This window comes from Photinus pyralis, unplaced genomic scaffold (assembly GCF_008802855.1).
Source record: "Photinus pyralis isolate 1611_PpyrPB1 unplaced genomic scaffold, Ppyr1.3 Ppyr1.4_LG5, whole genome shotgun sequence".
Taxonomy (NCBI): Eukaryota; Metazoa; Arthropoda; class Insecta; order Coleoptera; family Lampyridae; genus Photinus; species Photinus pyralis.
Genome location: NW_022170596.1, coordinates 32,574,061 through 32,600,115, shown reverse-complemented (window position 1 = coordinate 32,600,115; position 26,055 = coordinate 32,574,061). Strand labels below are relative to the sequence as shown.

Genomic DNA, 26,055 nt, shown 5'->3' with positions numbered 1-26,055 from the left:
TTATATACTCGAATTAATTAAAACTATCTTTACACTCCTTGACCCCACGGATTAGTAATGGAAGTTTCGTAACAAACTGGGTTGGCGTCGTTGAAAGTGAGGTTGAACCAAAATCTTAATTTCGCATATCACCGTGGCAGAATTCGTTCTGAATTATGTTTTAATTGGAATTTCCGGTACCTTGTCGTTACTGCGCTAATGAAATGTATGACTAATTCGGCTAATGTCAATTAAATTGAACTAGAAATATGCGCGTAATATATTTACGAAAACAATTATTAGTAATTGTATGTTTATTCTGAGGCTATTATGATAATTTGAGGCTCCTGACTTGAACTGTTACGTAGTTGAACGGTCCAGTGTGACGCAAGTTTAACGTAGAAATACCCAGGATTGTGTATTTACCTTTATTTCTTCAGTGCCAAGATGAAGACGTCTGTGTTCAAGGAATCTGTGAAGTTTTCGGAACCGTAGTTCATATCCTTTAAGGGGAAATTAATAGACATTTACGCATGGTGAGGATTTCATTAATTTCTACTATTGTTTGTCCTATTTTGCTTTCAGCTGCCCGTCATTGATCTGAATTGTTTACCTCTGGATGGTAATAGTTTTAGTACCACAAAAAAATCTGTACCGTTGGCTTCTGGAAATCTTGATAGATTGCTGACCACAAAATCAAAATATCTCCATCCAGATTGCTTTCTAAAAACTGACCAAAAGTGGCCTTACAACTCAACACTTTCATCAAACTGCAGATTGGCAAAGTGTCCGCAAGGGACGCATTGGATGAGGACGAAATAAGAATCATGACACCTTTGACCGCTTTGTCTAACGAGGTAGACCTTCAGAAGACATTTTTTCCTGTAAAGCTGACCAAAGCTATTGCTGGAAATGACTTGACGGAATAGGGAATTGAAAAGATTATAAATATAGAATGATCTGTATGGAATAGGTGGAAACGCGACGGTTTTTGAACTTAATTTCCCTTTATTGAAAATAGCACGGGTTGTTTTTTTCAGTTCTTTTTCAGTTTACAGATCAGGTACCACTGAGAATCCTAAACTAAGTATGGAACACGACCTGCTTCTCCTTAGACTCTGGTTTACCAATAACTACATGGTACTGAGTCCAAAAACCAAATATGTATATTGTGATTTTTCAGAAGACAATTGAGTATTTGATCCTTGAGTACAACGAAGGTACCTATTAATGAATACTTAGAGTTTCATACCTGATCTGATGTACTTAGCAAGCTCACCTATAATTATAAAACTACACATCAGAAACACAATTATTAATTAAACAATATTAATTTATTTAGTTCTTGCCTAATACTTTTCCCTTGAATTACAGAAGTGAATCTTTTAGACAAATTAAAAAATCTAATGCGAACATATATTAGGCACCTACAATTGCTTTAATTAATGATGCGGTGTGATTATTAGTTATAGTGGAATAGTCTATGAAATGTTCCTCCAAATGTGGAAAAAGAACTTTACCTTGCCGATAAAACTTCTGCGAAATTGCAATGATAAAAGTTTCAAAAAAATTTTCATTTTCTACCTTCAGGTGCGTCCATAAATCTTCTAATACCACCTTCTACACCAGAGCAAATTGTTGTAACACCTTTAGTGGGCATATACAGTCCCCCTGTAAATAAGATTATATAAACAAATTAAAAATGGATAGTCGTCGTCATATTCTTGTCCTATACATCCTTCTATACAATCGGGACATTTAAATCGCATCTTCAGCATTTTGATCACATAACCACTTATATGAGCGACAATGTTTGCTGTTAAATTATTAAAATCAATAGCAATTGGTAGAATGTCATAATCATGATCCCTATCTTCTTCATTTAGAGCATCCAAACCGTATCTTCGCAGTAAAGGTATATCTGGCATATTAGACCCACTCATTAACAGTGGATTGACTTGGAGTAAAAGTAAAAAGTAAAAAACAAATTACTCCAGTACATGAGACTAAGTTTTTTATTAAAGGATTTATGTTCTCCTGATTTCCTTAAAACAGTATACCCTACTACACGTTTGCCAACTAAAAATTAGAGCAAAGGCTATCAGTGTGGGGAAGAACTTACTGTACGACAATTAAACCCCTAATTACGTTACAAAAGGATAATATGAGCAGAAAGAGCATACGATTCCCTGTTTAAAAACCTTAAAATTTTGCCGGTTGGATGTTTATGTATATGTTACCGGTAAACTGCGAAATCCGGAATTTTGCAAAATCCCTAGGCATTTTGCGAAATGACCAATGCCGCAGGCAAAGTGAGAAATGGAGCTCGAGTTCGTACTTTGCCTGCTCTTCTTTAGGGATTTCGCAAAATGCCCAAACATTCAGGCAAAGTGAGAATGCTCTGCCATTTTCCACAGATTGCGGGTACAGCGGTGTCAAATGTAAACCTGTCGCGTTGGTATACCTTCCCCCATCTGATACCTATATTCTCAACGTATGGCTTTAATTTTGAAACCAAATATTGTTTACAAATATTATACTAACATATTTTTCTTGGCCATTTTAAACCAGCAAACCTACTAAGTGGAAAATTATATTCTCTTTAGTATTGATTCTATTTCTTTTACCACGCACCGATTAACCATAACAGAAGGAGTACAGATTGTAATTGCATTCAAACACCCAATACGTTAGTGTAATAATTACACTATGTACCTACACGTACACGTATGTACTTATATAAAATCGCAATCGTCGTACAATCAAATGGCAACGTTGTACGCACAATCTGTGGGAAATGACGAAGCCTGTGCACTTTGCCTGCATGTATGGGCATTTCGCGAAATCTCTAAAGAGAGGCAGGAAAAGTGCGAACTCGAGCCCCATTTCTCACTTTGCCTGCTGCATTGGTCATTTCGCGAAATGCCTAGGGATTTTGCAAAATGCCGGATTTCGCAGTTTGCCGGTAACATATATGCAAAGTGTTTTATAACACAAGTACCAAAGAATGTGCGGATATCCGGAAAAAAATTGGCACGACTAGATACAAATCAAATGTAAACGTCCCTCGGCCAAGCATTAATTACTTCAGAAATGTTTACACTTAGCACTTTAAAGTTTTACATCTGTTTACCTCTCTAAGATTGGTTGGACACTGTCCTCTGCCCTTTCCTATCATGCGCTAATCTTTTCATTTCTACAAAACTACCTTTGCCTGCGTCCTATCGCCTACCCCTCCCCTGCCCACTGCCCTGCCTTCTATAGTTAGCTGTACTAACCCTCCGTGTCTGAGCACGTGCCTTCATTCTATCTCGTCTTTTCTGTACACATTTCCCTATTTTCCTGTACTAGCTCCAAGACTGCCTCGTTTGTTACCCTGTCCACCCAACCCAGCTAATTCTCATTATCCTTCTATAGCACCACATTTCGAATGTTTGTACCCTACCTATCGGACACGTTTTTACCAGCCTTTTTCTAATTCCTATATTTATCCCGGATCTCAGTAGGTCTCCCTTTTGTTCAAATGCTTTTTTAGCTTGCGCTATCCTGGATTTTATATCTTCCTTGCTACGATTATCTTGTGTAACCTTACTACCTAAATAGCTAACTTCCTTTACATGATTTAATGTGTCTTTTCCCATTCTGATCTTTATCTTTTTCCTATCCTCTCTTTACGGGCATTTCACTTGTTGATTTTCACACCCACCGTAATATTACTTAAATATTAATAAAATATATATATATAATTTAGAAGCACCTTCTAAGTGACTATTTAGTCTAAAACGGTTTTTCTGTCGATAACATTTTTTAAGGGAAAACTTATGGGGAATGTTCGAGTTCCAAAACTGTTTCGAAGAAAATTTTCCGGGGACGAACACTCCGGGAGTGAATCTTTCGGAGACCAATTTGGTGGTGCCAGATTTTCAGGGCGAAGTTACTGCATATGCATGCACCATTCATTTTATTGTATGAATTTTAAATGCAGAAAAGTTAACTAAATTGAGTGACGTGCAAAAAAGTTACCCCCATCAGTCTCATTAATTGAAAAAATAATATTAAGGTGGTCATATTACTAGACTATTAAATAATTTGTGGTTTTTTTGTAATTTTTTAATGTTGATTCGAACTGAGGTTTTTTTTCAACTATAAATCTTTTTATTACAGGACTGTAGTCTGTTTTGATTGCATCTGAAATTCTTCAGAGTTAAAGAAAAGTCCTACATATTTTCCTATGGATACTACCAACCAGAAATTTTCAAGATTTCAAAATGATATAACCGCCTGTGAAATCCGAAGTGAAGATTAACGGTATAATTAAAAACAAGGTTAAAAAATACGATTAATTTATTGTAGTAACGTTACAAGCAGCAAAGGTCAAGTTCTTATATAGATGGTGAAAGTTTTTCTTTCTTACGCTTTCCAAAAAGGCTCTGGGTGCAGAATTTCTCACTTGCCATATACAGCTCGCTAATCGAAAGGATATACTAAATCGTGATATTAATTGGAAAAGTGCATTGTAATTGGGCTATAAATCAACGTTACTTTTAGAGCGTGAAAGTAGTAAAAATTTTATTAGAATAATCAAATTTCCCATTCGTTTCTCAGATAAAGAAATGACGTGGGCCCCTACTGTCGTTTTCTAATATCCGGCCCCCACTTTTAAAAATCCTCGAATCTTTTGATACATTCAGGTTATTCAAATGTTGTACTTGTTTTTTTCCCACTTTGTAATATTCTTTAGCTGTATAAGTGTATACAGAGTCTTTCATGAGGAATGTTTCATACGTTAATATGTTACAGATTTGCTTATTTTAAGCAGAAAAGTTACTAAAACGCATGTGCTCAGTTCTCAAAGATACACCGACACGTTCACTTCAAAGTTTCTTTCTCTTTTGGTTCCAGTAAAAAACCAAAATACCCTTAATCACCACTGGGTTCATTTTTATGCCCCAAACCCTATAAAAACGAGTTTACTCTCCTTTTTTGATTACGTACACCTACTGTTTACTCTGGTATCCAAAAACCCGACCTAATCTCGTGATTGATTTTTAAAATGAAACTAATAAAGTTTGCAACGAAGGAATTCCAAAACTTTCCCCTTTCTCGTTAACTACCAAACACAGAATGCCACCTTTACTTACTGATTCATTTTCTTCATGTCTGCACTAAATTAAATCATAAGTATGACCAAACTAAAATGATCTGATGCTCATTCAGTAGTTTTAAGTAGATAAGGCAAACTTTACTTATCGCAACATCTCGTCTCCAGACATCCGGATACCCATTATGAAAACAATGCTTTATTGAACTTAAAAGACGCAGAAAGGACAATCTTAAATTCCACCATTGGAATTCCATTTATTGGAGCCTCTAAATTTCGCCACCCTGGAAGTTTTCTATTATATATCTAACCTACTCTAATCCTCTCTCTATAGCTCTAAAAAGTAAATCCAAAGTTTAGAGCTAACGTTACGTGTCTCGCTTACGTAACTTATTGCAATTGTGGATCAATAGAATTACAACACCTGTGACGGAAGTTTTAACTAAACTCTAATACAATCAGCTTTAGAACAATCTAAGACACGAATAACCAGTCTAATGTATGCTTCTCCGTGATCTTCCACTTTATCTCATCTGCTACTAAGCGGGTACTCATTCATTCATGTACCGACCGCGATTTTTTCCAAAGATAACCCACTTCTGTGTATATAAATTTAGTACCATTATTCAAATAAATGTAACACTTTAAACGTTCCGCAAATAGTCGCTTTAAAAACCAAATCTATCACGAACAGTTTGTAGGGGATGGTAGTGGAGCTGAACGTTTGTTCATCAATATTCAAACTTTGTCGTTGCAAGATCATTTATTACATCTCTCGGCAGAGCTCCTTTCGCTTAACTGCAGCCAATTTAAACGGGCCGTTGGCTATTATGCTACCGTCAACCCGCGTCGTCTCCACATTCATACCAGAATTACACATTCTTTATACGGTATTGGTTTGGGATAAAATACAACCCTTTTTCTAGTTATTTTTATCTAATGCAGAATTTGTTTCCCTCACATAGATTAATGTCCTTGCAAGATAATCGTGAAAGTATTACCATTCAAATTGCTGTGGTGGACTTTTTCTTTGACGTCGTGCATCAGAAAGTTCTTTTAGAAACCAGGACCTTCTCTCCTCGAACATACTTCTTGTTACATCTGCAAAATGTGATTTGACAATGTCACCTGTAGTCGAATAGAAGATTTACCTCTAAGCGTGTCTAACGTTTCCCCTTCCCCGCCGTAGTCTTTTGGAAGTACTGAAGGTGGAATGTGAGCACGAAGTTCACTTATGCTCGAAGCTTTGTAAAAATGTATCTAAGAGGGTTTGTTTTCACGTTCCTCTATACAGCACTTACCCTCGACACTATTTTCACCGGTAAAATGGGCTTAAAAATATTGAACATGGTCCCTACCCCTGGAAAACAGTTGACCACGTGAATGGCTTTAATTCGCGTTGGGTACGCCTTGAAGACAACGTGTTTGAGTTCCCGAATGAACCTGGGGGATAACTGCAGAGCGTAGCCCAAAGGTAAATTTTCACAGTCTATAATTACAGTGTGGCCATTAATCATGCAAGTGGGGCTTTCGTTCATGAAAACGTCAAAGAGCATAAAGCCCAACTTTGATGCGTTGATAAGAGATACCTTCTTTATGTCGCAGTACTTCCACCTCACTATCACAATTTCGAAGTTTTCAATGGTCGACGATATCATTATTCTGCAACGGGCAGTTGGAATTTGACAGTTTCTCACCTGCACTTACCCCCTTGAAATAGCTTCCCTTAAACTCTCACCGCAGGGATCCCTATCGTGAAAAAACTCGCTTTTGCTTGACCTCAGCTGAAGGTAGTGCGTTAATTTATCCCGGGTTTTTAGTTGGTCGAACTTGCATCCTCGCAGAAAGTTCAGTAGGTGTAAATCAGCTAGAAGCTATTACAAGTATTAGTGTTACATGTAAGTCCTTACTGAGCACTTCATCTGGAAATGATTGTGTGGCAACCCACTCTTTTATCAGCATCAAGCTGCTCTCATTATCACCTGACTCTTCCATTGGAGGTCTATCCGTGCACCAGTGAAATACTTTCCTGCATCATCAGCTCAAAGTTGCTGAGACACTATTCCAAAGGTTTATATACAAACGATAACACGCTAGTGACCTTTATTCGAACAAAAACAAAATGTGTCACCGAATCAATATCGTATGATAACAACTACTTGGCTTGGTCTAATCAAATATGTACGCAACCACACTGGATGAAGTGTTACATGACGAAATCATTTGGTGATCACTGAATCTACACGTAAACGTCTCTACCTTTGAGAGCCTGGTCAATAATGATCCTGTTGTCTTCATTAACAAACCACGCTCGTCTGTCCTTCAGTATTTTCCTTGTTCTTTCTGTAACATTTCATCTGATAACCTAAATGGCATGTAAACACTCACCCTTTAGAGTGTCAATCGATTCCCCTCTTCCTCCGTACTCTTGGGGTAGCACGTGCGAAGGGATGTGCTTTAAAATATCACCCGTGCCGCCGTTTGTATAGATTTTGATCTAAAATCATATCTGCACCTTTATTGTCGTTGATTTAGAGAACTCACCCGTGATTTAATATTTTCTGGTAGAAATGGCTTAAACATGCTAACCATGATTCCCATAACCGTGCCTGGATTAACAATGTGCACTCCTTTAATCCTTGTAGGATAGGCTTTAAACATAATATACTCTAATTCCTTAAGTAGAGAGGGGCTGAATTGCTTGATGTACCCGAAGGGTAGATTTTGGCAGTCTATAAGTACGGTGTGCCCCACCGCCATAAAGGTGGGACTTTCGTGAACAAATACGTCAAAAAGCATAAATCCCAATTTCAGCACGTTTAACAAAGGCACCTTCTTTACGTCACAGTGTTCCCATCGCAGTATAATCATTTCTGTGTCCTCGGACATCGCGAGCGAAATAATTCTGGAACCAAACAATTTGGGACGTTTCCATGACGTTCATTTACTCACCCCCTCGATAGGACATCATCGAGTTCTGCTTTCTCCGGATCTCTGCTCAGATAAATATCCCTCACATGCGCCCTTCTGGTGAAATAGTGCGATAGTTTCTCCCGGGCTTTAGCTTGGTCGAACCTGCATCCCCGTAAATAGTTCAAAAGTAACAGATCACCTGCAATTCCAATCAGTCTCGTGTACAACGCGACTTTTATTACCTGGCGTTTGGCTTAGAAAGGGTTGCTGAGTGATCCACTCCCTAATCTGTTTCAGTTCCAAATCCCTAACTTCGGCGGTTTCTCCCAGCTCCCTTTCGGCTTTCTTCTCGATTTCCTTTGTCAGACATGTCGGAAACATAACTGTAAAAAACGGGTTATCTTCACTTAGACATTGAACGCTTCAAAACGGTGCCACATTTACTTTTGCTAACTGCGATTGTTAGTAAACGTGTTAACTCGTGGTAATCTTATCGGCAGTCGATAGTCTCCGGAATTAATTAAACTACACAGTAATTATATCACTTAAAAATAACGAAATAGTACTAATGTCGTGATTTTGCATCGGTCTTAAAACATTTTCCAAAACGATACGCATGCGAAAAGGCACAGCTGTCAATTGTTGACACGTATGTTTTTAACATTTGCCGGATGTATGAGGTTGATTTAAATTTTATCAGTACGCACTTCGTACTAAATACTGTGATTCAATTTCTTTTCGTTTTACCTACTTCTACTACACCAGGCATAACTTTTGCACCTCTGAGCCTAGTGACTCCTCGTCTTCAACCATATATTATTTTATGGTTCAATTTTTTTGTGGTTATCCCTTATATAAAACCACCCCTAGCAACTCATTGAGGAAACAAACGATTGTTTAAAGAAACTACTGCCTGTTTCAACATCTGCAATAGCTGCAGTTATTCTTGCTTTTGAATATTGCAACATCCTGGTCATCACGCAGGATCTTTTATCGCACGTGCTGCTCTAGTATCTGAAGATTATAATACCATAATATCAAATAAACGATTTCAGCAGTGTTGTATATCTTCAACGTACGATAACCAGCTTTATCAGTGTAAACTTATCTCTGTTTTTTTGTCGTTATACAAAATAGCGCTTACGAAAGGTAATTATTATTTGTTGAAGAAAGATTTCAGACGATTAGCCTACTACTACTACGTCTCTCACAATGAGTGATGAAACTTCAGATGAGAAGTCCAGGAAGATCTTTATTTTTGCTTGTGCAAGTTTTTATCAGAGCCTTTTTTTTGCGTCACACCAACGATCAGTTTGCCTTTACTAGAAAAAGGTGCCAGTGGATACAGTTGGTTTACAGGGGTAGTCTACGAGTATTGGAAAAGTAATGAATTATGCGACGTTTACTCTGTTGAACTGAATTATTGTTGATATCTCTCCCCCTTTCTTACTGGCATAAATGATATTTTTGTCAAGTATGAATAATGGAACGATTATGATCTTTTTTGTACTGTTAAATTGCACAATGCACAAAAGTTAATCAAAGCTTAACGGAGCTGATAACATTTGTTTCGATAAAAAAATGACATTTGCCTTGATTAAATTAGTTAATTTAACGGAGCTGTTAAACCCAGATTAAGCTAAAATTCGTATGCAGAAAAAACAATCAGCATTAACGGCGCCGTCAAGCAGCCTCTAATCACGGCAAAATTTAACCGGTGCTCGTCGGTTGATTAAAGTGACAGTTCGTTCGTAGTTTTCGATTTGAGCTTGTGAAAAGTAATTTTTATAGAATAATTAGGCCTATTCTAATAGTTTTTAACATCATTTCATTTAAATAGAAAAGATATTCATTTTTTTAATTGACTCGTGTAAACGCGTTTTCTAAAATTCTTCTCCATGAGCAGAGTGGAGTATTCCAGTCGAGCATTCTTCCACTTTTGAAGGTGGTAGTTTATTTTAAATTGCTGAACTGACCTCTTTGGATTTGATGTTTCAGAAATGCGGAAGTATCTGAGAGCTCGTCACTCTGGATTCTAGTTTATATGTTCCTTATTAAATTGGAAAAAAATTAGTATTCGGAATTGATATTATAAGACATGCAGCATCGAGAGGTCTAAGGTGAGAAACTTTATCAGGAAGCAGTGCTTAATTTATGATATTTTAGCTACTGTAATAAATTATTCTAGCAGTTAAAAATATATGTTGGAATAAGCTCCACTTTCAATAAAATTAAGCACTCAATGGCAGTTTAACCGGAACTTTTGTTGAACGAACCTAGGACAGTCACTAAGATACTATAAGAAGGTAATATTTGCTTATGATTCAATCAATTATTTGCAGTAAATGTTCTCTTTGTACTTCGGTAAAGTTTTAGCCATGGATCTTTTTTTCCGTTGTCAACACAAACATATAAAGTGACTATTACATTTAACAGGCCACAAAAAGAAAAGCTTTCTATACGATCCAAGAAGTAGGCTTTGTAAAAAAAATCACACATTTCCATAACAGTACAACGTTGCCGGTGCCAATTTTTACCAAATATTTAATCAATGCTTAATCACCTTGGTTAGTTAATCAAGAAATTTTTTTGTTTTGTGCATACCAATTGAACTTAATCAAAGGTTTAATTTAATCATACCAATTCTAACGACCTGATTATTCGGCCCATATAGTCACTTGCTTTATGTTGAATTTTAAAGTTGTCCTTTTCACTGGGTGGATCGCCTGCTTTAACTTTGCACAAATCAAAATTAAAAGGCTGTGGTTTGTTGTAAATGCAACAAAATGATTGGGCTTTTACCGATCATTCTTTTGTTTGAAGCTTTCACAAACGCGTGTAACATAGGGTATGCTGCCAAATCTGTTCCATTTCTTAACCGTTTTTTTTGAACGAATGCACCAAAGGATAGAAGATTTAAATACCTTTGACATTTCGTTCATATATGGCAGCATTATCGATGCATAGACTTTGTTCTTTATTGTGCTTTATTGGAGTTGGATTTTGCATCTACCAACTTTTTTCTGCTTTTTCAACAAGCCATTGAATGGGGAATAGACGGTGCATTTTGTAAGAAAACGTCAAGTGACTATCGTGAAATTAAGAATAAGCAGCCCGCTTGCTTAGTAGTGATGTTAAATTACACGTTTTTTTTAAAGTGCGTAATATTACGTGTAAAATTACGAATTGTTTATGTTTTTTATGTATTTTATGTAATTTATGTAACTTACCATTTTTAAAAAAAAAAACCGTAATTTTACAGTAAAATTACCAGTAATGTATGTTTTTTATGTAATTTACAAATATTTTTGTAAAATTACCTGTCATTTATGTTTTTTATGTTTTTTTTCAATATTGTATAAACCTTTTTGAATTTTGTGAGTGTTTGAAAATAAAAACACTTGTTAAATTATATATTTTGGTGTATTAAATAAAATACCCAAGCAGTAGGTATTTCGCCATCACGCGTCGTTTGGAGGAAGAAGCTCCAGATCGCGAATTAGAGGCTGTATCATCTTCATTAAACCAAACTAAATTCAACGGTCAATCGTTTACGTTGGTAGTACCGTTGATGGTCTGTGGTAGTACCGATCAAAATGTTATGTAACTTACAAAAATTACGGTTTTTTAAATTAAAAACGTGTTACGTAAGTTTCATAAAAGACATAAATTACATAAAAAAACCGGCCTCTTGTAAGTTACGCGTAATATAACCGTTTTTTATGTAACTTACAAATCGTTTTTTACAATCCACATCACTAGTAGAAACCAATTTCGAAAAAAATTCAAAGGGCTGTAACTTGTGAACTAGTAGCCCAATCTTGGAACTGTTTGAAATTATGGATTCTACAGGCCACATTCTATAAGAAAATTTTTTTCCGGGTCGATCCGAGACAATTTTTTTTTCGGGGCTCAAAAAAAGGCAGTGTATAACCTTCCTTTTTTACCAAAAATCGACTACAACAAAATTTCTCGGGAAAACACTTTTTCTTATTAATTTTGGTGCGTAGAATCCAAAACAATTCGTACTTTTTCGATCAAACTTCTCAATCAAAAGTTATAGACTAGAAACCAATTTCGAAAAAAAATTCAAAGGGCTGTAACTTTTGAACTAGTACCCCAATCTTGGAACTGTTTGAAATTATGGATTCTACAGGCCACATTCTATAAGAAAATTTTTTTTCCGGGTCGATCTGAGACAATTTTTTTCTCGGGGCTCAAAAACAGGCAGTGTATAACCTTCCTTTTTTACCAAAAATCGACTACACCAAAATTTCTCGGGAAAACACTTTTTCTTATTAATTTTGGTGCGTAGAATCCAAAACAATTCGTACCTTTTCGATCAGACTTCTCAATCAAAAGTTATAGACTAGAAACCAATTTCGAAAGAAAATTCAAAGGGCTGTAACTTTTGAACTAGTAGCCCAATCTTGGAACTGCTTGAAATTATAGAATCTACAGGCCACATTCTATAAGAAAATTTTTTTTTCCGGGTCGATCTGAGACAATTTCTTTTGCGGGCCTCAAAAAAAGGCAGTGTATAACCTTCCTTTTTACCAAAAATCGACTACACCAAAATTTCTCGGAAAAACACTTTTTCTTATTAATTTTGGTGCGTAGAATCCAAAACAATTCGTACTTTTTCGATCAGACTTCTCAATTAAAAGTTATAGACTAGAAACCAATTTCGAAAAAAAATTCAAAGGGCTGTAACTTTTGAACTAGTAGCCCAATCTTGGAACTGTTTGAAATTATGATTCTACAGGCCACATTCTATAAGAAAATTTCTTTTCCGGGTCGATCTGAGACAATTTTTTTTCGGGGCTCAAAAAAAGGCAGTGTATAACCTTCCTTTTTTTACCAAAAATCAAAAGTCTCATCTTCATTAAACCAAACTAAATTCAACGGTGAATCGTTTACGTTGGTAGTACCGTTGATGGTCTGTGGTAGTACTGATCAAGATGTATCAAATAGTTATGTAACTTACAAAAATTACGGTTTTTTAAATAAAAAACGTAAGTTACGTAAGTTTCATAAAAGACATAAATTACATAAAAAACCGGCCTCTTGTAAGTTACCCGTAATATAACCGTTTTTTATGTAACTTACAAATCGTTATTTTACAATCCACATCACTATTGCTTAGACATACAGAGTGGCCCAACGAGAAGTATACAGAGGGCTTTTAGGGTATTAAATTTAGAAATTACGAAAAATCCTCGAACACGTCAATTTTGTATTCGAGGGGGACAACTTTTGGAATACAAATCACGAACCCAAGTCTTCACCCCTCTACGTAGGGAGCTTAACCCCTAAAATTTTAAACGGAATCCTATGGCAAATGGCATATTATTTGAAAGCCAATTTAATCGTGATTACTAATCTGCTTTGCTTTTTAAATTCTATTAATTCGTTTCGGAGATATTCGCATTTGAAATGGTTTTTTTCCCCTGATTTAAGTCCTTTAGATTACTTCTTGTGGGGATATTTAAATAATAGAGTTTATGCTACTCCGCCCGGAACATTACAAGGGTTGCGAGCACGTATCACCATAGTGTAAGAATAGAATACACTATGGTATAACTAAACAATTTCGAGCGATTACCCCTGAAATCTTGCAACATGTACGGCAGCATTTTGAAGCAAATCTTTATTATTCCATGGAAGCAGGCGGAAGGCAATTCGAGCATTTATTGAAATAAATGTTGTCTGTTTAAAGTTATTTGTTATTTTTTGCACAATTTAAACCTTTTTTAATACAAGGGGACTTAGATCGCATTTGTTTTTGTTTTTTTTAGAAAAAACCATTTCAAATGCGAATATCTCCGAAACGAATCAATAGAATTTAAAAAGCAAAGCAGATTAGTAATCACGATTAAATTGGCTTTCAAATAATGTGCCATTTGCCATAGGATTCTATTTAAAATTTTAGGGGTTAAGCTCCCTACGTAGAGGGGTGAAGACTTGGGTTCGTGATTTGTATTCCAAAAGTTGTCCCCCTCGAATATAAAATTGACGTGTTCGAGGATTTTTCGAAATTTATAAATTTAATATCCTAAAAGCCTTCTGTATACTTCTCGTTGGGCCACTCTGTATATTCGAGTGTAACGTCAATATGATTATATTTTATTTCCCTTATTTTTATATTATTTTGCATGTATCGTACAATAGACTTTTTTAATGTTCATAAAAGTTTCTATTATTTTTCCCATAAGTTTCCTTATTTATGTACGAAATAAATAATAGCTTTAATTCCTTATTCATGAATACACAATACCCTTTGAGTAAATGTAACAAAGTTACAAGGCGTACGATCAGCTCAGCCACAGTGGTTAGACAGTCGTGCTTTTAACGTTTTAGTATTCTTCCATCCAAAATCCATTAGAAAATGTCCCACTCGATTAGTAAATGCCATTTGTTGCTTTGATTTGGACCTTTTTGTACTCTACAGTTTAAAATCTATTAGAAAATGTCTTTTTCGATCAACACTCTGCTTTTTTTAACCATTTTTTATTTTTTTGCTGCAGCGGTTTTCTATTTTGACCTCGAGGAGGAAACTGCATACAAATTTCTTATCTAATCATTGCCAATTTTAGTTTTTTTTAGTGTTTTCCAAATTAGTTTGGTGATTATATCATTAATGGCCGTTTGCACCGACAAATTTAAGCGGAGCTTAGCTTAAGCGTGGCCTAAAATCCATGGCAACGATTATTGAGACAATGGTTGCTCTGCCTCGGTCGTGGAAACTCAAATTTCCTGACAGAAATTAGGCATGAAAATAGAGGTTTCGGGACGATTTTGGGTAAAATAAATTATGGTCATTATTAGTAACCTGGGAAAGGTAGTAGATTTTCGTTTAACGATTTGTGCTGGTGCTGCCAAATGCGCCTCCAGCCTGGGGGTCGTTTCCACGTCATCTCAGGGATGGAAATTGTTGTTATAAATTGATCATATAGCAATAGATGAAATATTAATTCCAAGCAAAAAGTTTTCTAAACATTTTCTTATATACCTAATACTTTTCGAGTTATTCGCGACCGAAAGTTTCATTTTTCCGTAAAAATGTTTCTAATTGGTTATTAGCGAGAAGCTCGGAATTTTATAAGGAAATTGTGTAGAATAAAATTGGAACTTTTAAGAAACAAAAAAAATGGTCTCAATTACTGTATGACCAATTATACGAACCGAACAATGACTCGTTAAAAGTTAGCCTTTCTTCGTCCAACGTTAAATTATAGTGCTTTACAGTCAAATAAATCGAAAACTATACATTTTTCGAATAAAACCTACAGAATCTTGTTTTAAGTATTAAAACAAATCTTTCTTTAAAAAAATGTCTGTAACGCAAAAATTGAGCTAAAAGTAAGAAAAGAATTTCTGCAATGTTATGAAAAACGTTCTTTTCTTCAAAATAACTCGAACACTACTGGAGATACGCAAAAAATTCTACAGTAGCAAATTATAGCGTTTTTAATTCAAAAACGTATTTAATTTAATCTTGATCACCGTCCTTAGCTTACATTTATAACAAAGTTTTAAGAATTTTAAAATCTGCATTCGTTCCCGCGTGATATCGCGGTGTTCCATTCATTTCTGAACACTCTGTATGGTTTTATAGGTTTTGACGAAAAGGAGTAGTTTTCTCCCCTTAAAAAATCGAGAGCGTTATCGGAATAATATAGATTTTGAAGAGACGGGAAGTTGAATTTGTGTGCAAATCACTGCATTTAAAAAAATTGCTAGGTTTTGTACAATTTTAAGCACTATTGTTCCTTTTTATATTTTGTAACCTTAATAATATTTTCACCTAAAATTTCACCACCTTTTGGCTTGGAAACTGAAATTTAATTTTTATCCTAAATCATACGACTGTTATTAAATTTGAGAGTGTTGAAAATCATTTTTTCCATACAATTAAAATATCTGGATACTTAGCAGCGCATTTTTCCACAAGTGAACAGCTTAGAGATTTCCTCCCGGTACATACATTAAAAAGAGTTTATTTCGCTTTAGTGGAATCTCACATCTCGTATGGTATAACTGCCTGGGGTGGAGCTCTAAAAACCGTTATAAAACCGCTGGAAATAGTACAAAAAAGCATAATCAAAATTATTTATAAAAAGACCGCCAGGCACAACTCGGACGACCTATACAGACATTCAGAGATCCTTGACATTAGGCAAATTTATGCAAATATAGTGCTCGAAAAATGTATTGACAACAATTCTCTAAGGCTCATGAAAAGTAACCATTCACATGATACAAGACAGAAGCAGCTTGGGGAGTGTTAAATTATCCGTGTGTACGAAAAGGTGTGGGTCAAAGGAGTTACGAATATTTGGCAATTCGATTTTATAACAAAATGCCATTTTATTTGAGGTCGTGTACATCTAATAGAAATTTCAAAAAAGGTTTAAAGGAGTGGCTATTATCGTATCCCAGGTCAGCAATCCATCAAATGTTTGGGTAAAAAAAAAAAAATAAAATAAAAAAAAAATAAAAAAAAATATGCATGTAATAGGATATCCATGGATCCCTCCAGTTCCTCCCCTTCCGCTAATATAATACATATAGTTTTTGTTTGTATAGATGTAATTCATTTTTTCTTTAAAGTTTTGTTAATATAACGGAGACCACAGCAACTTTAATTTCTTAATTTCAAGGTGCAGACAAGCGTTTGCTTACGCATCTTGGGCATGATGTAATTCACTCATATGTAAATATTTATGTACTTATATTTTCAATTTTTCAAATTTTTTTTTCAACTTTAAATGCCCCCCACCCCTACCCAAAGCTTAACCTTAACGCTCGGCACCACGAGACATTTTAAGGGAAAACTATTCTCAATGCCATTAATTGATTCTCTTAATTTTGCCCCAAGTAACTGGAGTCTATTTACTCTATGCTTGAGTCGACCCAAATCTCCCCAATCCACCTTTTAGATTTTCCCAAAATTTCTGTCTTAACTTCCTGAGAATTTCCTCAGGAATTCCTCTCATTTCTTCAAAAAATGCATACATGCTCACACAATTTCCTCAATTGTGTCATATATCTCCCAAAATTTCTATAAGCAGAACCACAATTTGCCCACCGCCATCTTTAATTTTAGTTTAAAAAATCCACGCACATTTTACTCCATGCGGTATTTAATGGTTTTCTTTAATTGAAATTATAATCGAATTCGCCTACAAAGGGAAGCCAATCTAATTTTTGCAATAATTTACATTTTATTGTAATACAAAATCCTGGTTCTGCGGTTTGCAGCGACACATAAGCAGCACATAATCCTTTTGTGGGAAAAATCAAGTTTTAAACCATTTCCCCTCTCCATATTTTATTGCAGTAACCAAAATCTATTAGTAAACATATTTTCCTTGTTGATATTTGTCAACCTCTTTTTCCCTCGTCAAGACTCCTTGCTATCTTTCAGCCTTACTTTTGGTTGCAGTGATTAGATCGTTACAAACTCAGAAGGGACAATCCACTGTGAAATTCTGGTGTACAACCTCTTGGAATACATTGAAATTTTTTGGATATCATGGAATTCATGGAATTATTTTGCAATTCTCATGAAATTATTTTGGAGTTCATGGAAATTATGATTCAGTTTTGGAAGTCTGATGGAATTTGTTTGGAATTATGTTACATTTTTGAGAAAAAATGAATGAAAGAGAAGAAATAAGCCTTTTAATGACGTACAAGACTTGTTGCTACTAAAAAAATTCAAGATTGCAACCTCTGTGAAATAATTTCAAATAGAAGCGTTCTAATTTTCATATAACCTCAAACGGTTTGAATGTGGGAGCTTTGGTTCCACGGGTAATAGCGACCTTGTATTTTTTTCATACATAAATTTGATTTTAGACAGATAAACAAATTGCGACTTGAATAAATTATTTTTGTTTAGTAATAACTGTGTTACGGTACGATGTGGGGGACATATAATTTCCTCTTTTAGCTGAGGCTCATTTCTAATCTTCAAATCCAGTCTGCCATTTTTGACCAGGAAGCTTAAAATTAATCTACAATTTTTGAGAGTAGGTATATTTAGAGAGAGTTGGATTTGTTTTGTTTTCGTTTATAATTCATTTCGCAGATAATAAATTGAGACTAATGCCCGGTTCACAAACGATGATAAAGGTTAATCACTGATTAAAAATATTAGATTGGGAAGCAAATGAGCGTATAATCAAAGGTGGATGACTATCTAATATTTTTGAGCATTGATTAACTTTATTCATCGTTTGTGAAACCGGGCATAAGGCGGTCTAAAACAACGAGTACTTTGACCCTCTCAAGTAATCTATAGTCATTCGTATAACATTATTTTGTTGTGTCGAGATAATCACTTAGTGGCTGCATGGTATGCGTTTCGCCTTTGAACTGCGTTTACTTGTAAACTTACGTGTGATATGACGTGTAGGATTTTCAATGGAATTATATTTCCCTCGGTGCAATTCTGCCACAACTGTAATGTTATTGTGAACTTGACACTTAATTTGGTGAGACACTAATCCAAGAACTTTTCGCACTTGTTTTGAACTACTTAACGTGGCCACTTTATTTTTCTTCAGAAATGAATCCCAGTTTAGCAGCTAAAGTTCACAAATTAAGGTTTGCATAAATTATACAAGAAACTAGGGTTTACCAACCTTTCTCCTCAATCTCAGAAATTTCCTTAACGTTTATTTCTACATAATCTTACAAATACAATTATTGTTAAATAAATAAGTACACTAAATCACAACTTCGTCAATTTATAATTAGCTGGTTAACGTAATCATCTTTATCACTGGTGTTATCTTCTTGATTGACAAACCAATGCCTACGTTCCTCTACCATCCTCTTAGTTGTCTCGGTTAATGAATCTATCGAAGTGGCTTCACCCCCATAGTCTCTTGGTAACTCGGACAACGGGAAGTCCGTATACAGACGGTTGGCGTTACTGCTGCTATAAAATCGTACCTAGAATGGGTGTTTGAGTTTGGGCTTTCTAGAATGAGCACTTACCCTTGACACAATTTTCAATGGAATAAAGGGTTTGAACATGCTAAATATGAGGCCCATAAAAGGGATACAATTAATGATGTGAACTGCTCTAATTCTGATTGGGTATGCCTTCCAAATTATGCGAAATATCTCCTTTACTAAGCTTGGAGATACCTGCCTTATGTACCCAAACGGAAGGTTGGTGCAGTCAATGATGATTGTATGACCACTAATCATAACGGTCGGACTCTCGTTAATTAACACCTCGAAAGCCATTAGACCGACTTTAATCACATTTACCAAGGAAACCTTTTTCGTGTCGCAATTTTCCCATCGAATTAGGAGCGTCTCATAGTTCTCCGAAGATAAAAACAGCAACATTCTACAACACTAATTAGAAATAAGCCTCTTCCCTTGCACTCTACTAACCCTTTCGACAGGACCTCCCTCAGTTCGTCACTGTACGGGTCTCTATCGCTCATCAAAACATCGCTTTTACTCGATTTGGAAGAGAGGTAGTGAAACAGCTTGTCGCGAGTTCTCTCCTGTGCGAATTTGCACCCGCGCAAAAAGTTCAGCAGTCCCAATTCACCTAAAACGAAAATTAAGCGTTTGCAACCCCCAAGATGCGCGCTTACTCAAACAATCGTGCTGCAGATTCTGCTCCCTTAACCACTCCTTAATTTCCCTCAAACCATTCTCTCTGATTTCCGGTGTTTCGCCGAGCTCTCTCTTCGCCCTCTCTTCTATTTCTGTCGACTCGATCATACTCTCTAGGAAGCGCGATTCTATTGAATGAAAATGTAAGTTTGAAGAAAGATAAGCTTATTTTTAAACAACGATAATATCACTGTCGTCTTTTGACGCAGATATTTCGATTCTCGAAATTTGATTTGAAAGGGTAATCTTTTGGCACGATTGGGCAATGCACATTAATCGATTGCAAACTACGCACTACAATCATTTGAGCTACTTATATTACGTTCATAATTCATTACGGTCGTAGCACTGCATATTATTGTTTTGTTTCAGTACAATGGATATTGTGTGATCTTTGTGACGCACTTATCTGCGATTTCTCACCACAACTTACTGGTTTTCTTGGGGGAGGTTTTTCTCACCGCCAGTTTCTTAAGTTGAAGGTTAGGAACATCAGTTTTCTAGTTGTTTATATTGCACATTGACCCAGTTGGTTATCGCATCTGTTTTCTCGTGTGTTATCACAGACGCCGCTGATCTAAAAAAGACCAGAACGAGTTTCTTTCTTTTGGAATTTCCTTTGTCTTCTGATCAGGGCTCGTAATGGACCGGAACGAGCCGGAACACCGTTCCGGTTGGTAAAAAATATTACAATACCGTTCCGTTTCGTGGAAAATTGTTGTACATCGTTCCTTTTCGTAGAGGGAAACGATTATACGTCCTCCAGATCATACCAGCACACGGAACCCAGCAATATCCGTTTGTCTCTACACAAAGGGAAACAATAAAAATGAAACATTTAATTTTTGTTACGTTTTATCGTTGTTTTTATGGACTTAGGTACTATGTTTTCTATGTTACCCCCCCCCCCCCCCGCCCTCCTCGTGATGGAGGTTCCGGTCCGCGAAAATGTCCATTCCGAGAGAAGTCGACACAGCAATTTTGACTTACGCGAAAATCGTGTGTAAATTAAGGAAGTCGGTAAAGTTCTACAAGTTGGTTGCTTGATCTCTTCTTAATTATGTATAATTTAAGCTCCTCGCGAAGCTTTAGTACTTTCGCGAGACAGTGCAGCGTTCCGAAACAAAACAGTTACAACTAGGGTACATCCAGAAGTTATGCTTCAGAACATTTCGAAACCTCACACGTTACGAAAATTAAAACCATCTCGTTGCATATACGTGACGGGTTTAAATTAAAACTTATGGGATGTCGAAAAGGGTAATCCGGTAATATTTTCGTTTGCGTAAAGCCCTGTCTAACACACACACTCAATTATATAGGGATCATTCGTAAATATAGTTTCAGAATCCCCTTAAGATCGTGGCACTTCAACTTACTTGATGCGATGCTAAAATCTCGAGTTTCGAGATCATCCCTTACTCTCGTGCAACTTCATGAATTCCTTAGAAACTTTCCAAGTTGCTTTTACATCAAGTTAAAAATGGATCGAGTGTATACAAGTGGGCTTCCCGAGAAGTGAATAAGATAGTTGTCTTTTTGTTTAACAGCGTATAGGTCCTTGTGGTTGCACAAAAGTTTCGTGCAGTATTGATGACACGTGCCCATGTTTTGGGATTTTAATACATTTCAAAATGGTTTATCAAGGACTTAGTTGCCGTCCGCATTTTTAAATTAATCCCGAATACGTACACGATGTTGTTTGGGTTTTTTGTTCTTTCTATTATAACGTAATTCTACTTTTCGTACAAAATATTGGAATGTTTTTTTGATCTCCATTAATTGTTTCGGCAGTCTACATCAACAAAAGCTGTCATGCGTTCTTAATCCGCAGAATTTTGTTAGTAAACGCGATTTCAAATAAAGAATTTGTATCATGAGGATTAGTTTTAACGGCATAGGGCATGTGTTACCTACAAAGAAAATTTAAACCTCGCCCTTACCCTTCTATTTCACATGCCCCGTTTCACAACGAGGATTAAGGTTAATCAATGATTAAAAATATAATAATGTTAGCCACCCTTGTTTATAAGGTGAAATCTTTCCCATTCCCAATGAGTAAACAGGGTAATGTGCTTGTTATATTTACAAGAGTCGAAGACCATAAAAACTAGGTAAACAATAAAATTAGTTTTCAAATCATCTTGGTCTGCTTTAATCTTCTTTTCTAATTCAATCTGTTTTCATCTGACCTTCTTCTACTTCTTCTATATTGTTTTCCATTTTATCTTGGTCTTCTTGTACTTCTCGGATAAGCATCGCGATCATGTTGGTTATTTGCTGCATCCCCGCTTGTCGCTTACTGTCTCGTAACTTCCGTATTTTGACTTTAATCTTAGTAACTTGACTTTTCAATTGAAATCTCCCTGTTTAACAAAACTAAATTAGATGTCATCCAGAGAAGTGAGCTCAGTTCTCGGATCCATAAACCTTCAAAGCAAGAAACTGACCAAAGCCTGAAGGGCCTCGACTTACTCGTAGTAAGCTTCTATCACAAGTACGATAATAACTCGGCCAACCTTTCCACGCGGAAGTGGGGGGGCTACCATAACATTCGCGTATAAAACTCGACCAAAACCAAACCCGAGTTCAGGTGCTGGTACTGAAGGTTACAAGTTAATTGAATGCAATAGCTTATAACCTTGAAGGGGCAAACTAATGACCAATTGTTCCGCCAGTTTCATGGTTAACGATCAAATCTTTGATATCAAATCTGGTGCCAATGACCCAAATTCAGCAAATGGCAGCTGAATATCAGCAGGCCTGTAGATATGTCAAAAGATGGCAACCGACAGAATGGTAGGTACTTAAAGCGTTTCCGAACGGAAGCTGGTCCGTAAACTGATACTATAAATTAAAACTTGACTTTGAACCATACAATTAAAACTTGACTCTGAACCCTACAATTAAAACTATACTTGAACCCTACGAGAAAATCAAAGATAACCCTGTTCGTTGATAACCGAAAGTGTTTAAATAAGAAGGTCAATTATAGATGGATGTGCAACAATCATGCAATCGTCCATAGAAATTATGTTATGGCAATTATCAGTCGAAATCTAAAGAAAGGTACGCAAAAGCCAGAGGAGACGCAATTATATCCTCCCGATATAGGAGTCAAGGAAAAATCCCTCCATGAACCAATGCGGAATCCCCAATTAAACGAATTTTCTCTCCAAATATTGAAAAATTATGGATGGCGGCAAATTAAATTCCACGGGTTGTGCTCAGTTATACGAGGTGCACTCTCTTAGATCTCGCAAACGGAAAAAAAGAGGAATGTACCAACGCGCGCTAAAATTGCGTGGTTAGAATTCCAACGACAAATGCGGTTATCTCATCCAGGGTTACGACTGTTACGAAGATCTTTCAAGATGTAAATATTGGTTGCTTTGTAGTGAAGAAAATAAACTGTTACGCCCACTCCAATCATTCAAAAGTAACACAAACTAACTCCCCACCCTTAACTTACTTCGATAGCAGCCAAGAAACCAAGGTTACACGGAGTTTCAAAATAACTAGATCAGGTTCGTGGTCACGGTCTTTGTGAATTCCCCCTAACTTGAATGTCCTAACAACAATATACTACCCCATTTTTTATACACAAATTACGCTATTAATAATCATAATGGACCCATGAATTTGGAGATTGCATTGCTTGAATTTTGAACAAACTAACTTTAATTGAGAAACTTTTTTTCAAATTCAATTGCAATGGGTTCCTAAATGGTAAGAATACATGCAATACAAACGGCCTGAAATTTTAGGAAAACAGATAACATTTATTAATACATTTTAAACCTTGTTGAGCGTTGGGCTATAGATCCGCAGGTCGGGTGTTCGAACCTGGGTTGAGGTGAATTTTTTATCTGTGGCAGAGATGGGAATTACCTTATACCATTTAAAACGGAATTATGTGCATTTTTTATCATTTTAAAGAAACCCAAAGAAATCTTTAGCAGTTTTTAAGGTAGCGAGGTGAGCCGGCATAGCCGCTAAAATTATGCAAACTGGAAATCTGATGGAATTTTTTTGGAATCCTGGAATTGTTTTACACCTTAGCGGTGTAAGTACAGATCTTTCCTCGATACTCCCGCGTTCAAAGATAGGGATTATTTTCCAAAACTTTCACGGATCAATTCCCTCGAGACTCTCTCAGAGAATGAATTTACTTTTTTACTATTTCTTGCTCTTACTATGAACCGCGCACTATTCGCCTCGGGGGGTCAAACGCGACTGAACGCAAAATCTTCTAGAATAACCCCTACTTAATTGCTGACTAATTCACGCACTTTTCAAGATGGCTTCTAGTAGTTCAGTAAACCAATTTTCGCTACTGGCCAATCAGAGTTGCACGTATACTACCTCTCCCTGAATTTTTGCAAATTCCGATTTCGAGAACTAATTTGAGGCGACCGCGTATACAGGCTGATTCAAGTTCTAGGGTCACCTTGGGGTCTCGGGAACTGTAAGAGCTAGGTAGGTAGTTTAATTTTGGAAAAGTTGCAATATTGTTCCAATATTTTCTTTTTTGCCTAAAAAAGTTTGTCTTGGGTTAGTGTACGTACCTATAAGTTTCTCACGTTTTTACAAATTAATATCGCTATTTCTGATTAAAACAATTTTACATTTTTGATATCAAAAAAAATTCTCGATCAAATGGCACAAAAACTAAAACTTTCATAAAAAAAAATTGGATGATGGTTAACCGGAGACGAAACGTTAAAATTTAAAACTAGCAACTAGTAAAGGGAAAAAAGTGGGCATAATAATCTGTCATTTATTTTGAAATACGTTTTTAAATAACTTGGGTAAAAAATAAAAATGATTTCGTAAAATTTCGTTTTATTCAAGATATCTCCGAAAGTATAGGAATTTTTTCAGTTTCAAAAGTGCATTTTGTTAAGTGTCAAAATACGCAAAACCTGAACTGTTCGAACCTCGGTTCGAACGTTAAAAAAATTCCGAAAAATCCCAACTTTACATATCTCAATAAAATTCGAAAATATAATCCAAATTTAAAGGTTATCGTTACAAGTTTAAACTAGAATTTCGAGCATCATCTTCTTACTTATGTCTGAAACAATTTTTAATTTCAAACATAAGCATTGTACTTCCATTTCACCGTCAAGATACAAAAGCAACCACCACCTTCAAGCTGCTCCTTTGAAATTCGACTTTAACCTGCTCCTTGAAGATTCAACAGTGTTAAAGTTCTAACATTCAACTTTAATCAGAGATTTCAACTTCCAGGCTAGCCTTCAGCTCTTCGGTGTACATTTTAAATATTGAAATTGTACATTCGCATTCCATTTAATAGGATGTATGAACGCGCTCGATCAGAGCGCCACCAATTAGAAACTAATGCAATTTTCGGTGTTCAGGTAAATTACACAAGCTTACTCCTACTAAAGCACAGGCTTGTGTTGTTTCCGTTCAATTGATTCTTTGTCAAATTTTCAATTCGAAAGTTTTATTTGTCCCCTCCAAAGTTGACGCATAAATCTTACGTCGTACTTATATTAAACCACATAAAAATGATATACTCGTCCGATTATAAACTGACGTAACCCAACTTTCGAACCGTTTTGAACACATCTTTCAAACTCGAAGCGTTTTGTAGTTTCACATTGAGATTTACAAGAATTTCCAAACCGCTGCGAAAATTGGTCCATCTGGATCTTTATGCGCATAATTTACGTCGCGCTATCTCCCAATAAAATTTATTACACCTTGTATATTATAAAGTGGAACGTCACGCTTTTTCCCAGTTATAATTAAGACATCTTCCCATTTACTTCTGCAGGATATCCGAGGAATGATCGCATGGCAGCCATAAATTTGACGTTCCCGGCGGATCAACCACGTCCCATCGCTCTCTATCATTGTCCTTAGTTTGTTTCGCAATTCGCGATTACGCATTTGATGAAATAGATATTTTTTGTGTTTGCGCCGGAGGGGCCCGTATTAAATCTCTGAACTGACGCGAACTTTCTTAATTTAAACGTCGCCTTGTTTCATATTTGGATTTCGGGTGACGCGAAGGAGAAGTGGAAAGCTTTTAGTACGCCGACAGTACGCTATTGTTAAATTAGAGGAACACTCGGAAATAATTTTTGGGGTAGGTACCTACTAATTGCAGCGAAACTTGATTCAGTTTAAAAAGGAGTGCACTTTGTGCCTTTTAGTAAACATTAGGGAACGCGAGAAATAAGGGAGGCAATTTAGGAAAGTGCGTTCTCAAACAATCTTGGCAGCTTTAGTGAAGCTATATAAATGGTTGACAAGTCAGTTTCATCGCGATAATGTAGGTAAACACTTCTACAGGTCTTACAGGAATTTACCCGAAATTGACTGGGAGGGGTGGGCACGTCAAACAATTCCTTCAGTTTTAGTTATCTTATATTGAGTTT

At 36.1% G+C, this 26,055-nt stretch overlaps 4 protein-coding genes and 1 long non-coding RNA gene across 6 annotated transcripts in view; 2 read left to right on the top strand and 3 right to left on the bottom strand.

The window, feature by feature from the left end:
• Positions 1 to 4,315, top strand: part of LOC116170686 (neuroligin-3-like) — a 60,883-nt gene extending 56,568 nt beyond the window's left edge. The window contains exon 6 of the mRNA XM_031487190.1: positions 4,144 to 4,315. Within this exon, the coding sequence (XP_031343050.1) occupies positions 4,144 to 4,151 (8 nt within the window). The 3' untranslated portion in view covers positions 4,152 to 4,315. The remainder of the gene's footprint in view (positions 1 to 4,143) is intronic.
• LOC116170550 lies at positions 304 to 1,000 on the top strand. The gene is made up of 2 exons (XR_004145306.1): positions 304 to 515; positions 565 to 1,000. It is a non-coding gene; the product is annotated as an uncharacterized LOC116170550 (long non-coding RNA).
• Positions 4,316 to 5,996: 1,681 nt separating the features above from the next.
• LOC116170549 (retinol-binding protein pinta-like) lies at positions 5,997 to 7,132 on the bottom strand. The gene is made up of 5 exons (XM_031487015.1): positions 6,991 to 7,132; positions 6,788 to 6,947; positions 6,382 to 6,742; positions 6,232 to 6,340; positions 5,997 to 6,181 (listed from the first exon to the last, which is right to left on the bottom strand). Exons 1-5 carry the CDS (start codon positions 7,073 to 7,075, stop codon positions 6,078 to 6,080), a joined length of 819 nt encoding a protein of 272 aa, XP_031342875.1. The 5' UTR covers positions 7,076 to 7,132; the 3' UTR covers positions 5,997 to 6,077.
• Positions 7,133 to 7,166: 34 nt separating this feature from the next.
• On the bottom strand, positions 7,167 to 8,848 carry LOC116170543 (alpha-tocopherol transfer protein-like). 2 transcript variants are annotated; one of them, XM_031487009.1, is made up of 6 exons: positions 8,438 to 8,848; positions 8,236 to 8,376; positions 8,033 to 8,192; positions 7,625 to 7,985; positions 7,469 to 7,577; positions 7,167 to 7,423 (listed from the first exon to the last, which is right to left on the bottom strand). In XM_031487009.1, exons 2-6 carry the CDS (start codon positions 8,372 to 8,374, stop codon positions 7,320 to 7,322), a joined length of 873 nt encoding a protein of 290 aa, XP_031342869.1. In that variant the 5' UTR covers positions 8,375 to 8,376; positions 8,438 to 8,848; the 3' UTR covers positions 7,167 to 7,319. The 2 variants fall into 2 exon arrangements, with proteins under 2 accessions (XP_031342869.1, XP_031342868.1); XM_031487008.1 differs by lacking the exon at positions 8,438 to 8,848 and having other exon boundaries at positions 8,236 to 8,431.
• A 9,811-nt stretch (positions 8,849 to 18,659) lies between these two features.
• Positions 18,660 to 20,225, bottom strand: LOC116170545 (alpha-tocopherol transfer protein-like). The gene is made up of 5 exons (XM_031487011.1): positions 20,076 to 20,225; positions 19,621 to 19,770; positions 19,412 to 19,574; positions 19,004 to 19,364; positions 18,660 to 18,958 (listed from the first exon to the last, which is right to left on the bottom strand). Exons 2-5 carry the CDS (start codon positions 19,748 to 19,750, stop codon positions 18,746 to 18,748), a joined length of 867 nt encoding a protein of 288 aa, XP_031342871.1. The 5' UTR covers positions 19,751 to 19,770; positions 20,076 to 20,225; the 3' UTR covers positions 18,660 to 18,745.
• Between the last annotated feature and the right edge of the window lie 5,830 nt (positions 20,226 to 26,055).